At 48.3% G+C, this 13,806-nt stretch overlaps 2 protein-coding genes across 3 annotated transcripts; one reads left to right on the top strand and one right to left on the bottom strand.

Moving 5' to 3' along the window:
- The first annotated feature begins 165 nt into the window (after positions 1–165).
- noa1 (nitric oxide associated 1) lies at positions 166–5,274 on the top strand. Its single transcript, XM_084469756.1, has 8 exons — positions 166–1,502; positions 2,375–2,539; positions 2,988–3,101; positions 3,204–3,298; positions 3,560–3,691; positions 4,270–4,386; positions 4,596–4,713; positions 5,012–5,274. The coding sequence occupies exons 1-8, from the start codon at positions 239–241 to the stop codon at positions 5,269–5,271; spliced, it is 2,265 nt and encodes a 754-aa protein (XP_084325882.1). The 5' UTR covers positions 166–238; the 3' UTR covers positions 5,272–5,274.
- Positions 5,275–7,211: 1,937 nt separating this feature from the next.
- rest (RE1-silencing transcription factor) lies at positions 7,212–13,738 on the bottom strand. Of its 2 annotated transcripts, none has more exons than XM_084469754.1 (6): positions 13,610–13,738; positions 11,974–12,347; positions 10,960–11,580; positions 10,497–10,657; positions 10,188–10,271; positions 7,212–9,290 (listed from the first exon to the last, which is right to left on the bottom strand). In XM_084469754.1, exons 2-6 carry the CDS (start codon positions 12,240–12,242, stop codon positions 7,216–7,218), a joined length of 3,210 nt encoding a protein of 1,069 aa, XP_084325880.1. In that variant the 5' UTR covers positions 12,243–12,347; positions 13,610–13,738; the 3' UTR covers positions 7,212–7,215. The 2 variants fall into 2 exon arrangements, with proteins under 2 accessions (XP_084325880.1, XP_084325881.1); XM_084469755.1 differs by having other exon boundaries at positions 10,960–11,574.
- Positions 13,739–13,806: the final 68 nt, after the last annotated feature.

Genomic DNA, 13,806 nt, shown 5'->3' with positions numbered 1-13,806 from the left:
TTAATGACGAAACATTACAACATTACATTAAACACAGTAATCTATACTATAAAATATATTTAACTGAATCAGTACATTCATAGAAGGTAAATACATCTGCGTCACATCTACGTCACATCCGACCAGGATATAAGTTGCTACTATTCACGTGTGTCTTTATTTTCATTTCCCAAGGTTGAACTGATGTCTATTCTGTGTTGATGTCTGCAGCCCCAGACCGTTGGATTACATTGTAAAGATGTACCAGTTTCAGGTCGCGTTGCGTCAACTTGTATCTTCCAGATGTCCCCGTCATGTATATGTAGTTTGTCTGTCTGGGAGACCCAGCAGAAGGGATGCTCATGTGCTTTCTGCTGGCCAAATATCCAGTTACATTACTCGGGAAGAACTTTGTCACAACACACAAACCTCCAGGTTATTTTACAGTACACGGGGCTCAAGGGTTTCCCATTTGGACAGCCAAAGGGGATCCGTTTTGCATAGTTTTACAACCACGGTGGACCCAGAAAAGGAAGAAGAGTTTGTGTTTTTAGATGATGCCGAGTCGGTTGATGACGAACCCCGAGATGAGTTACCGAGTGCACTCAAAGAGCTCCAGAGGATCGCGTCACCCCAGGCTCCCAACGATCAGTCTTTACCACGATCACTGTCTGACAAAAGTCAACACAGAGGTCTAGAGATGCAGCTGAGGTCCCTGCAAATCGCTACGAAAGAGGTCAACCTGGACTCTCTTGTTCAATTCCACGACATCAACTACCCACTGGATGAGGGCATCAGTAAAAAGGCCAAGAGAGAGAAGAAAGGGGGTGCGAGGGGTGAGCACAAGGTCCACGGCACCCCTGACCCAGACCAGCCCGCCAGCAGCACCTGTTGTTCGGGCTGCGGCGCTGTGCTACACTGCACAGCCCCGGAGGTTGCAGGATACCTGCCCAGCGAGAAGTTTAAGGTACTCACTCGTGAGGACCGGTTGAAAAACTCTGTGTGTCAACGCTGTTACCTCCTCGTCCACCACCAGAAGGCACTGACCGTCGAGATGTCCAAGGAGGATTACAGGAATGTAGTCCGGGGCATCAAGTCCCACAAGGCTCTGGTTCTCCTCATAGTCGACCTCCTGGACCTCCCTGACTCCATTGTGCCGGATATAACCGACCTAGTAGGAAGGAACAAGCACATTGTCGTTTTAGGCAACAAGATTGACTTGCTGCCTAAGGACGCTGACAATTATCTGCAGCGAATCAAACGCCAGCTTTCTCAGTACTGCAACGAAGCTGGCATCGGTGAAAACATCAAAGATGTGCACCTAATCAGTGCCAAGACAGGATACGGTATTGAGAACCTGATCAGCTCCCTCCAGAGGTCTTGGAAGTACAAGGGCGATGTGTATCTAGTGGGGACGGCAAATGCTGGGAAATCCACCCTCTTTAACACACTACTAGACTCTGACTACTGCAAGTCCAAGGGCACTGATGTCATCCACAAGGCCACCATCTCCCCCTGGCCAGGTGAGGAGGTCGGAGGGGGTGTGCTCTCCCTTTTAGTATTCTCGTATGAGAATATGCATAACAGAACAGCTGAATGCTGCCTTGCTCAAAAGCAGCTTTAAGCAAGGCTTAAATGCCCCTTATGAACTATAATAACTGGAACATAAGCTGGAATAGTGCCAATAACGAGTCGATCTATTGATAATATATCACACATCTGGATGGGGAGGGGAATCAAAACATTCTTTGACATTCTAAGCACTCCTATTGGTCAGTCGATCAAACAAATGTGTAATTATGGCTCCTCCCGGGGGCGGGGCAAAAGCCTGTCTGTTTGACAAGGCTGCTCAGTGTGTCGTGTACCACAGTAGTTACAGTATTCCCTGAAGGGATGCTCTCTAAAGAGTCCAGCCCAGAAAGACTCTTTGTTCTGCTGCCATCAGGAGGTCTGAATGGAAGAGAGATGGGGACTGTTGTTAGGGAGGAGAACTGTATCTCTGTGTTTCCTCAGTTAAGGTTGTTGGTTAGGTTTTATATGAGATACTTATTTTTCTATCTATGACCTACTTTGAATTCAAATGCAGGCGTTATTGTTAAGAAATATCTGTGAGGTCGATCCTATAGTACCGGATCGATTTGAAAAAATGTCTAATCGGCACTCAATCAATACAATGGAAAGTGAAGCTATATCTCTATTTCATAACGAGAGCCAGACTAGCAGTCTCTTCAGGTGACAAAGTAACATAAAACACTAGTAAAAATTGTTTTGAAACATTGGCGCATCATCTGTCATCATCCAAAGATGAATTGTAAACCCGTCGACTGATCCAAGCGCGTTCCCTCCTCCCATGTGCCCGTGCTCCCTCCCCTGGTGTTCTCCTGTGGTCCCTCAGGCACCACTCTGAACCTGCTGAAGTTCCCCATCATCAACCCCACGCCGTACCGACTGTTCCGGCGCCAGGAGCGCCTGCAGAGGGACTCCCAGCAGAGCGAGGTGGACCTGGCCCCCGAGGAGCTGAGGAGACTGCAGACGTTCAGCAAGCAGGGTTACCTCGTGGGTGAGAAAGATGAGCCCCAACGCCACCATTAGAAAGACCGCTGTGCAATAAACAACACACAGCCACACCCATAGGCGTCTATCTGTATAAATCGTGTTATTCCAGCCTTGCCTGTGAATTATCCTGTGTGTGTGTGTGTGTGTGTGTGTGTGTGTGTGTGTGTGTGTGTGTGTGTGTGTGTGTGTGTGTGTGTGTGTGTGTGTGTGTGTGTGTGTGTGTGTGTGTGTGTGTGTGTGTGTGTGTGTGTGTGTGTGTGTGTGTGTACATATTCTATGCAAATATCCTGACATTGGAGAGTTACCCAAACCCAGAGTCAAATCCTGAAATGTAAAGCCAAATCATGCTGGCTCTGGTTTTGAAGACACCGCTAACATCAAAACATGAATGTACATTTATAAATCAACCTCGCCGTGGTCTTCCCACGTGCGTCTGCGGCTGGTGGGGTTAGGGCGCATCGGGAGGACCTTCCGAGTGGACGCAGGCCCCAAGAGGGAAGAGATCCAGTTCGACCCTGACAGTCTGGCCTACGGGGAGTACGGTGTGGAGGAGGAGACAACCACAGGTAAAACCAGCCACACAGCTCTGAGATGAAGCACCCTGCCCGAGGGCTAGTTTATTCTTGGTATTTTAATTTTTCCAACCTATGTGGGCCATTTATTTTCAGAGCCCCCTCCGGTGAAGGAGGTGGAGTTCTCGCACAATGAGCTGAAAGATGCCCACTGGCTATTCGACACGCCAGGCATCATGAAGGAGCACGACGTGAGGCCCCTACCCTTCCTGTCAACACATGATCTTCCTTTATACCCGTCAAAAAGTTGTTTCATTTACTACTAAGTTAGTCAAAATCCGGCAAAAAGATACCTCCAGGTTTAGATTCTGACAGGTGTGTGTTCTGGAAATCTCTGAACATAAACCCTGACATTTTTTTTCTGTGTATGCCTCTCTCTCTGTTTATCCCTCTGTCTGTCTCTCTGTGTCTTTGGGCCTCGCTCTGCCTGTCTCTCTGGTCTGTTGTGTCAGGTGCTTGGTCTTCTGACTGACCCGGAGGTGAAGGCGGTGGTACCCAGGCAGGCTATCGTGCCCCGGACATTCGTCCTGAAGCCAGGCACGGTACTCTTCCTGGGGGCCTTGGGGAGAATCGACTACCTCCAGGTACCCACCTGCTTGGTTCAAATCAGACAAACAAACGCATGCTCGCACGTACACAAAAACTCATGCTGTGATATTGTCGGGGAAATATTAATCATAACTATAATATACAATTATTTACAAATTATATAAACCTTGTATAATAAAGTTTGTATAATTACTAGTCAATTGAAAAATAATTTGTATACATTCTCCTTGGACCTAGAGATACCTTCCTTTCTCTAATTTAAAGGTGTTGAGATGGTTTGCCACTGTAGCCCAAGTCTAACACTGAAACCACACTAATCAACTGACTTCTTTGATGCGTAGAATCCTTCGACTGTCTCGCAGAGACCTCCTCACCCTCAGTGTATTGCAATTTAACTTGGTGTGTCCTACCATAGCTTAACTTGACTTCAGCCATTCATTCATCTTATTCCTCATTTGTCCATTCCCCATTTTCAGTTTACATTTCTGATTTGCTCAAATATGTATCTGTTTGACTCAAATCAAGCCAATCTGAGCTACTGTTCATAATATAACTAACACCAGCAACACTAATACTACCCAGCGATATACATTGTGGGGTTCTGTGTCCTCAGGGTGAGAAGTCCTGCTGGTTTACTGTGGTGGCGTCCAGTCAGCTTCCTGTCCACCTCACCAGCCTGGAACGGGCCGACGCCGTCTACCAGAAACATGCAGGGAACGTCCTGCTGGGGGTCTGTCTGTCTGCTTGTCTGACTTGTCTGTCTTCCCTCTGTCTTCCTCTCTCCATGTCCGTCAGTCTCTCTCTGGCTGTGGGTACAGCAGCATGTCTCACTGCACGGCACTCCATTTGAAATAATTCTTAATTTATAGCTACCTTCAGTCTATTTTGGGCTATTTTTGTGTCCATTGCGTCTAATATTTCCCCTGACATATTTCTCAGGTTCCAATGGGCGGAGAGGAGCGCATGAAGAGCTTTCCTCCACTGGTGTCCCAGGACTTCACCCTCACGGGTCTGGGGTACCTCCAAGCCACGGCCGACATCAAGATGTCCTCTGCAGGTGACCCAACACAACCCTACACGTAAACTAAGTGCTGCTGCTGCTACCGCAGGCATGACATAGCAGTCATAAGTTCACCGTGGTGGAAGTCTCTGGAAGGTGTGGGATGGGAGTGTGTGGGAGTGTTGACATAGTAAATAAGTAACTGGAGTGAATCAAAATATATCAAGTATATATATATCAATATATCTCAATATATCAAGTATTTATGCAAGTAAAGTGGTTTCGGTGGATTACGGTCAGTCTGAACTTCACTACTTTCTCGTTCGTTTCGCGTTGTCTTGTATCTTTGTTGTAGGCTGGGTGGCGGTGACGGGGGTGGAAGGAGACCAGCTGGTCCTCAGAGCGCACGCCCCTGGCACGTCGGGCCTCTCCCTGAGGAGCCCCCCTCTGCTTCCCCACGTCGTCACGCTGAAGGGGGAGCGCGTCCGCAAGTCCTCGGCCTACAAGCCGAGGAAAAGCCCCGTCCTAAAGCTGGAGGCCAAGCAGGTAGCCAAGAGCATCCCGGCCAAGAAGAAGAAGAAGAAGACGACGACGCAGAAAAAAGGTTCAGGATAGATATGGAAATGACATCCGAGATAACTCTCCATCCAAAGAACCTTGCTGTGTGCAATGAGAACAATGTCGACTCGACCACTCTGTTAATGTGACTTGACATAAGTGTTGAGCTGCATTAGATTGTAGTTATGTCAGGCTCCTTTTGGAGCTGACTGCAGCCTCTTCCGTCGTTCTCCTGGTGTTTTCTACAACTGCTGTCTGACCTGAATGTCCGTTACATCTCATCTACGACTTTGACCAGATAGTTATTCCTTTATTCATCATCAAATCATAATAAATGCGACACATTGACTTGCTGACAACTGTGATGAGATAAAAAAGTGTATACATATATAGAGATTTGTTGAAAAAAACAGGCAAAGCGGTCATTGCATTTTAACACCAAACTTTATTTAAAATATGTTTAGTCTTGGAACAGAAACGAAAAAGGGGTTTGGTAACGAAGGAATCAAGTCGGAGTAGATACTTTACTTTGTTGGTGTAATTTTGAATCTACAGCTAATATGTATTTTCAGATGTAGACATCAATGCCACAAATACATTAAATGAACTATTGTTTTGAATCATTACCAGTGCTTTTTCTATTGTAATAAAAAACAAGCTATATAATGGCACGTTTCATATGGCACTGCTGTGAGGATCCAGTGAGTTACTTGTTGAAGGATTTAGTTGAAGCCAAATCTCAACAAACATTCCTATCAAGCTGTATTTTGCTTCATATCTCAACCTCATTTCATGTTAACTACACTTATATCACGCAAAATATGTTGTGTAAAGTACAACCGGCTTACTTGGCCACAAGAAAAAAAATTAAGTTGATATTGGGCTGCAATAAAGCCAGCCTTATACAAGCATATACACAGAACATAATATATAGCCTATTTGAATAGATCAAGTCTGAATTTATTTGCCAGTGTATCTAAAAGACAGTATTGCACATCAGTCGTCTCCACAAACAAAACGGTAATGTTTTCCATTTGCTAAGTTACATGCAACCTCTTAACAAATCATTACCTTCAAAGAACAATGTACCCCACTAGCTGTTAGTTATTAATATAACAAAAGCTTCAGCCATGCTGTGTTTTACTAAGGACTTTGGAGAGACCAACCATTCTTTCGAGAACCTTCCAGATGTTTGTCATCGTACTAATTGTTAAACCAAAATTTTTACGAAATGGAGACTTCTATTTGGAGACAGTTTAAAAATAAATAAACTACATAGTTGGACATGATTGGACAGCAAATCGAATAAATGGCCCCTCAGCTTACCCCCTTAGCTACACACATACACAAACACTACATTACAGATGATTGTCAAAGGCACTGGAAATGAACAGAAAAATACAAATGACGACGATTGAATCTTTGGATTTCATAGCATAAAAAAATCATGGTGAATGACACGTAATGTGAACAATACAGCTACTGTTTCCCAACTGACAGAACAAATGCAACTCATTAATAACAAAAAAAAAAACATGTTTCTGCCCCATTCTCTTGAATGTTAAGGCCATCTTAAGTAAAAAGTCTGATTATCAAAGTATCAGATGATATCAGATGAAGCGATTTCTAAAGTTCTGAATACTGTAAAACAAAACAAAACAAACCGCTTCCTAGGAACTATTCTGTTAATGAACCTCATCATTTATACAAAAACTATCATAAAATTGATAAACTGTAACTAATATAAAATAGTTATTTGTGATTAACTAAAAGTCCAATCCATTTGACCTCTGGATTTCATCTTACAGTAACAGGTTCAATGGGTTTAACCGACCGCGGAAGACGGGAGCATCTGGAAGATGAACATTTCATGATCTTGTAATTATTAAATCACGTCTTCTAATCCCTCCTCCAATATGGCAGGAAGGACACCATAGACTTGGCTGGTCCTCAGATTTACTGGTCCCCGTATTGACTGAAACACACGGTGTGTGTGACTGCCTATCTCCCGGCTTTGGCAGCGGGGCTGTCCATGTAGTAAACGTTGACCAGGTGGCGGTTGACGTGACGCCGGTACTCCACCTCCAGGGGGAACGTGCGGTCGCAGAAGACGCACGTGTGACACTTGAGCTCGGTGGGCGTGGGGATCTCGTCAGTGGGCGTCTCCGGATCGTTGGGCATCTTGCCCGACCCGGCCCCGGCGCTGTTGAGGCCAGAGTCCTCGCTGCCGCCCTCGGAAGCGCAGTCGCTGGCGTCGCTCGCCCCCTCGTGGCTGCTGTGGATCCCCTCGTCCTCCTCCGCGGGCCTCGGGAGCTCCAGGGACGGCCGCGGGGCTTTGGCGCCTGGTCGCCGGAACATAGGCGCGGGGGGGCGGTCTGTGACGGGACAGGGGGTCTTCTCCTCTCTGGGGCTGGAGCCCGTGGACGGCGCCTCGGTTGCAGCTGGGAGGTCCTCCGTGGTGCTCTTCTCCGGTGCTGGAGGAGCGGTTTCCTGTGGCGTTGTTTCCTGTGGTGCCGTTTCCTGGCGTGCCGTTACCTGCGCAGTGGTTTTGTCTTTTGGCTGCGCCAGCCAGGTTTTCGTCAGCTTCTGCACGTTGCTAGTGTCTGGTGGGGGGTGGGTCACGTCACTCTGGATCTCGGGAGAAGAGCTCTGGACCTCCGTAGGGGGCAGCGAAGTGTCCCCGGTGACAGAGTCCTGCTGGTCTTTGGTGGAAACGGGAGCGTCCTGTAGGACCGGCGTCTTCTTGTTAGTCTTCCTGGTCTTCTTCAGCTTCACCGGGTTGGGCGCCTCTTCTTTCACCTGGAGGTCTTTCTCCGGGATTTGACACAGTTCTGACGTCTGGGAAACCGCTTTAGAAAGGCTGGGTTTTGTTGCCGGCTTGTTGGTAGTGCTCGTTTTACACCTCTTGGGACTGGGGATTCCCGCGGTCGGGGTAGCAGCAGATGAATGCTTTGTCGAAAGGTCCAAGGCCTCTACTGCTTTCCGTTTCGCAACCTTGACCTTCCCCACCTGCTGCTCCACTTCAGGTGTCTCTTCAGGGCCATTCCCCACAGAAACATCCACAGGCGTTTCACTCTCTTTATCGGATTTCTTTGCTCCTGTCCTCCTGGACTGGAGTCTTTTGTTCATCTTAACGTCAGCCTTCGGTTTATCGTCCTCCTGCTTCGCCTTCCTCACCTTCTCCATCCTCTTCTCCTTCTGGAGCTTCTTCATCTCCTCTATTGACCGCTGAAGTACCACCTGCTCTTCATTGGGGTTCGCCGGCTCCGTCGTCTCCAAGGCGTCCCGGATGCACGGCTTCTCCTTCGACGGCTGCTGCTGCTGCTGCTGCTTCTTCCTGGAGCTCCTCTTCACCGCGGGGTCTCTGCCCCTCGGCGGCGGCGCTGCCGGCGTCTCCGCCGGCCCTTCCTCCACCGCGCATTTCTCCTTAGCGCTCTCGCCGGCCCGGGCCACCTTCTTCTGCCTGGTGGTAACCTTCCTCACCGCCTTCTCCTTCCCCTCCAGAGAGCCCTTGTCCTTGACGGCCGCCGCCGTCTTAGCTTTCCTCTGGACTCGGTCCGTGTCGCCGTCGGCCGCCACGGCCTGCGCGTGGCCGCCGCTCTTCTTGGCGGACGAGGCGGTCGGAGCCGGTGCTGGTTTGCTCGCGTACTCTTCCGCGTCACTTTCAAAGTCGTCTCCGCCGTCGTTGTCGTCGTCGTCGTCGTCATCCGCGCTCCTCACCTTGTTGGACTTGCTGCGGCCCGAGGGGTCCGCGGAGTCCTCGCCGCCCTTCTTGACGCGGAGTTTGACCTTTGACACGTCGATGGGAATATCGCAGCCCACGTGCCGGGACTTGATGTGGTACTGCAGGTTGCACTTCTTGGACGCAGCGTACTTGCACAGAGGGCAGTGGAACTGCCGGGGGTTGAGGTGGAGCTCCACGTGCTTCTTGAAGTTACTGCGGTCGGCCGTCTTGTACTGGCAGTAGGGACACGCCAGCGGCTTGGGGCCGTTGTGCACCTGTCTGGCGTGCCGCGTCACCTCGTGCTGATTGGCCGCCAGGTAGTTGCAGCTGTCACACTTGAACGGCCTCTCGCCTGTTCAGAGGAGAGACGTGGGGATTCAACACAGGGTATGAGCTGTGTTTAGCCTCTAGAGCAGTGGCTCCCAACCAAATGGACATTTAATAAATATTCAATATTAATGATAAATTATACCACATTTTTCAACGTTTTGCTCTACCCTAACAAGTAACACATTATTATTATTATTATTATTATTTTAACAAACACCATTGGATTTTGATGAGCCTGTATCCTTGCTAATCCTTTTAACACTTTTCATACTCATTCCCCAAACTTTAAGTTGATTTGATTCAAATTTGTGGTCAGGATTGTTGGGGAGCCTTAGCCCCATTATGGTTAGGAACCACTGTCTATGATCTACAGGGACAGTCAATCACACTCATGTAGGAGGAACACAGGCAGGGGGACGAAGCCAAACATGGAGGGAGGTTGCTCAAACACACAGAATATCACAATAAAGCAGTGTGTGTGTGTGTGTGTGTGTGTGTGTGTGTGTGTGTGTGTGTTTCTGTATGTTTACCATACTTATCCCACATCAACTGTTTCCAGCGAGGGCAACAAAGGACACAAAAGTTGAAGTATTAAAAGTACTGATTGTTATTCTAAATTGACAATTACTACTACTACTACTATGATTAATTCTACCGCTCTTTTTGATTTGATTATATACTATTAGTAAGAAAATAAAACAACTACTAATAAACTATTTTCCAACTTACCACAAATACTACAATATTAAATAGGGAAGTTATTTAAGGGGTTGGTGTCGATGGTTGGTTGCCAATAGATAGAATAGAAATGGTTTCCCTGTGAGAAGTTACTTTAACAAAGGTAACTAAGCATCGACGACCATATGTCTAGCTATCGTAGAGAAGAGAGAAAAGTGACCAATGGGAGCAGATATTTCACCTGAATGGGTCCTCATGTGTCGGGTCAGGTGAGTCTTCTGGGAACTGGAGTAGTCACAGTAGGGACAACGGAACGGACGCATTCCTGGGTCACACACACACACACACACACACACACACACACACACACACACACACACACACACACACACACACACACACACACACACACACACACACACACACACACACACACACACACACACACACACACACACACAAAGATTTGAATACACAAAGAGACAAACTACAAGTAGCATTGACCGAGAGTATGGTGTTTCAGAGGAGCGGCGGTCCATCCAAGGCTCACCTGTGTGTTTGCGTATGTGCTGGATGTAGTTGCTCTTGCGGTCGGAGAAATAGGAGCATTGGTCGCAGGTGTGGAGCTTGCTGGGAAAGTGATTGCGCAGATGTTTCCTCCAGTGGTACTGGCTTACGGTGGTGTATGGACACAGAGTGCACTTGAAAACCCTAAAGGATCGTAAGAAACAACACATCACCTTGAGCCATCAACTGAGATGGTCCAGATTAAAATAAAGTTCTTCCATAATTGTTCAGCAATGAACTCAGTTGACCCCAGTTGATAATCTTAGTAAATAATTAGCATGATTACAATTAACAACACACTTCCAATTCCAGAGGGGAACCTTCCAGATTCACTTCAATACCAAAGCGAGTTTCAGGTGAGCAGGGCAAGGTGTTTTCAAGGCGTTTAGCTAGGCCCCCTTAACCAATCGTTCCCCCTCCACTGTGAGTCTGTGCACGCGCCGTACCTTTGGTCCTCCCCCTCCTTGCTGTGGTGCTTGAGATGGGCGACGTAGTGGTCGTAGCGGTTGGTGTTGTAGCCGCACCTCTCGCAGCGGATCACCCCCTTGCTGTCCCCCATGTCCCCCCCGCCGGCCTCTAGCCCCCCCGCCTCGGACGGAGGCACGGGGCCCCCTGCCTCTGCGCTCTTGGCCTTGCTCCGGCCCTCCACGCGGTTCAACACCATCCTCTTGCTGACGGCGTGGGTGCCCAGGTGCTCCACAAACTCCTCCTCGTTCTCTGCCTGGTAGTTGCAGGGCTTGCAGTGGAAGGGCTTCTTCTTCTTGGCGCTCTCCACCACGGTGGCGTGACTACTCTTACGTTTGGCGGCGGCGGCGGCGGCGGCAGAAGCTTCCGCCGCCGCGTCGGGGGCGCTCGGCTCCGGTGCTTTGGACAGATCCTTGACGGCGTCGCCTTCCTCTTCCAAATCGATGGCTTCCTCCTCCTTCTCCTCCTCCTCCTCCTCCTCCGCCGCCTCATGCTCATCCTGGACCTTGTTCCCAGGGGCCGGGGTCCACACCCGGGGTCCGGGGGAGTCCACGTACTCCACGATGCAGAACTCCACCCGGTTCTGCTGGTCGTAGCTGTATCTGCCGGGGACCACTGCTCGTTAGAACGGACGAACGGTACGGGTGGTCATCTCTATATACCTTTACGTTTTGGTACGGGTGGTCATCTCTATATACCTTTACATTTTGGTACGGGTGGTCATCTCTATATACCTTTACGTTTTGGTACGGGTGGTCATCTCTATATACCTTTACGTTTTGGCGTATAGCAGAGAAGTGAAAAGTTAGGCAGATAACAATCAAGGCACAGACTAACATTTGGAGAAGCTCCAAAAAGAAGCTACGGGGATCTCATCTCCAATGCAACACTTTTTTTCGGTGGAAGAACGAAAAGTAGAAACTTCCTTAATAGTATCTACCTTGCCCAGCAGTTTGTGAAATAAAAACAACATCTCTGTGAATCCCCCACTCTACCTCACACTCTCGCCCTCGCTGTCCGAGTAGCTGCAGCCAACAGTCTTCAGCTCCACCATGTCCTTCTCCTCCGCCAGCCCGTCGCAGCTGGCCCCGTCCTCCACCGCACTTTCCACGCCCCCCACCACTGTGGCCGCGTTGGCCAGCATTACCAGCTGGGGCACTGGCAGGTTGTTCCCGGGCAGCTCGCTCAGGCCGGGGCCCTCGTCCTCCATCAGCTCCCCGCCGACCGAGAACACACCTGCGGGGAACATGGCGCGGGTGGCCATGCTAGAGAAAAGAGGTGTTCTGCCTCTAGGTCGTGATATGGTAGTCGAGGTGGTGGTGGGGATGGCGGGGATGGGCCACCCAGGGATGCAAAGTCACCACCACGGCTACATAAAAGAATAAGAGAGAAAGAGTCATGATGGGTTGATGAGGTTTTTAATTTTAAATAGACTGTAAACTCCCGTAAACAGGTACTTTCCTTAAAAAGATTCATACTCAAGATTTAATATAGCGAAAAGGCCAATACCGAAGGATGACAGTTTTTAATTATTCTCTGAATATTATATAACATAAATGTTCTAGCTTTATGCCGAGTTTTACTTATTTAGTGAACAGATTGGCCATGCAGCAAGACAGGTGAAGATCACATGATTCAATCCATCGGTGAGGCACTTCATTGTTTTATAGGACTGTGACATGCGGCTACCCTGCCCCCTCTATCTCTGTACGCCTGCCTACAAACACAAGTGTGGGCACGGCCATTTTGGAACAGCACCACAACTTCATCGACAGCGCCCAGAAATGGGAACGCCAAGCAGTAGGAACAAAGTGTACACGTATCCGTCCTGATTTAATATAGGGAGAAACAATACATACACAACTTATAGTAAATAAAAGTTAAAAAAAAAAAAAAACATTTGAAAATAAAGTATGCATTAAAATAGATAGTAAAGTTGTACAAAGCAACTAAAATGTTTGCACGAATGTAAAACTAAAAAAATATTTCAGTTTGACCATGTAGTTCATCAGTCATTATCTTTCGAGCATTGAGACTTGAAAACAAGTTTTAGTCCTCGAACACTAAAGTATCTCATCGACTTTTAACAACCTTTAACTTTCGGCCAGGCGGAAATGATCCCAGTGTGCGCCTTTAAGTACAAGTGTTTCAAATGCAATCACAATTCACACACACTTCTCGGGGCTTGCATTAATTCGAAAATAACGACGATATAAACAAATCACAGTCGCTGTCCAGCACGGAGAGGCCATTGCCTCGCTGAAAACTTGAGCCTCGAAAACTTTCTTTCCGGAAGCTTCATCTGCGCGTCAAAAGCTGCGATCGGACTCCCGGGAACCCCCAAAAGACGCGATACTCCACAAACCAGCTCATTAAACTAGTATATGACACTCGGCAGAGCCCGATCCGGTCCTAAAACATCTGTTGGGCGAGTGTGATCACTGGTGCTGAACTGGGGCTATAATCAGCCCTGGACAGCGCCTCGCTCGCCTTTTCTCACCGACACCCGACCCCCTCCTCCCCGCACACAACTGCCTCCATTTTCCAAACTATTATTCTTCAAGTTTAGACAGTTCCTTCAGCGTCGATCACAAACTTACACAAGAGATCGTTTGTATCTGACGCACTTACCCGTTATTCTGATTTGATCTCTTAAATTCTGCTCGTAAACAACGCTTTTCCACGAACGAAACAAAGCAGAAAGTGTCGGGGGAAGTTTCCGCACATTCCTCCACTGAGTCCTCCGAGCGTAGCGGGACGGTGACGTCAGCACGCCACAGTCCGCGTGTGCGTGTGTGTGCGCGCGCGCGTACATACAATCCTTGAAA

Source organism: Micromesistius poutassou (assembly GCF_964030765.1).
Source record: "Micromesistius poutassou genome assembly, chromosome: 6".
Classification (NCBI taxonomy): domain Eukaryota; kingdom Metazoa; phylum Chordata; class Actinopteri; order Gadiformes; family Gadidae; genus Micromesistius; species Micromesistius poutassou.
The sequence above is the reverse complement of the archived record's forward strand: the minus strand, read 5'-3'. Positions and strand labels throughout refer to the sequence as shown.

What these genes read in the sequence shown, in the direction of transcription:
- noa1 (XM_084469756.1), top strand. Translation starts at nt 239, where the DNA reads ATGTACCAGTTTCAGGTCGCGTTGCGTCAACTTGTATCTTCCAGATGT. An exon ending in GGAGGAGGAGACAACCACAG is followed by an intron (nt 3,102 to 3,203) that starts GTAAAACCAGCC and finishes ATTTATTTTCAG; the next exon opens with AGCCCCCTCCGGTGAAGGAG. An exon ending in CATCAAGATGTCCTCTGCAG is followed by an intron (nt 4,714 to 5,011) that starts GTGACCCAACAC and finishes TCTTTGTTGTAG; the next exon opens with GCTGGGTGGCGGTGACGGGG.
- rest (XM_084469754.1), bottom strand. Translation starts at nt 12,242, where the DNA reads ATGGCCACCCGCGCCATGTTCCCCGCAGGTGTGTTCTCGGTCGGCGGG. An exon ending in GCACATACGCAAACACACAG is followed by an intron (nt 10,272 to 10,496) that starts GTGAGCCTTGGA and finishes TGTGTGACCCAG; the next exon opens with GAATGCGTCCGTTCCGTTGT. An exon ending in ACACATGAGGACCCATTCAG is followed by an intron (nt 9,291 to 10,187) that starts GTGAAATATCTG and finishes TCCTCTGAACAG; the next exon opens with GCGAGAGGCCGTTCAAGTGT.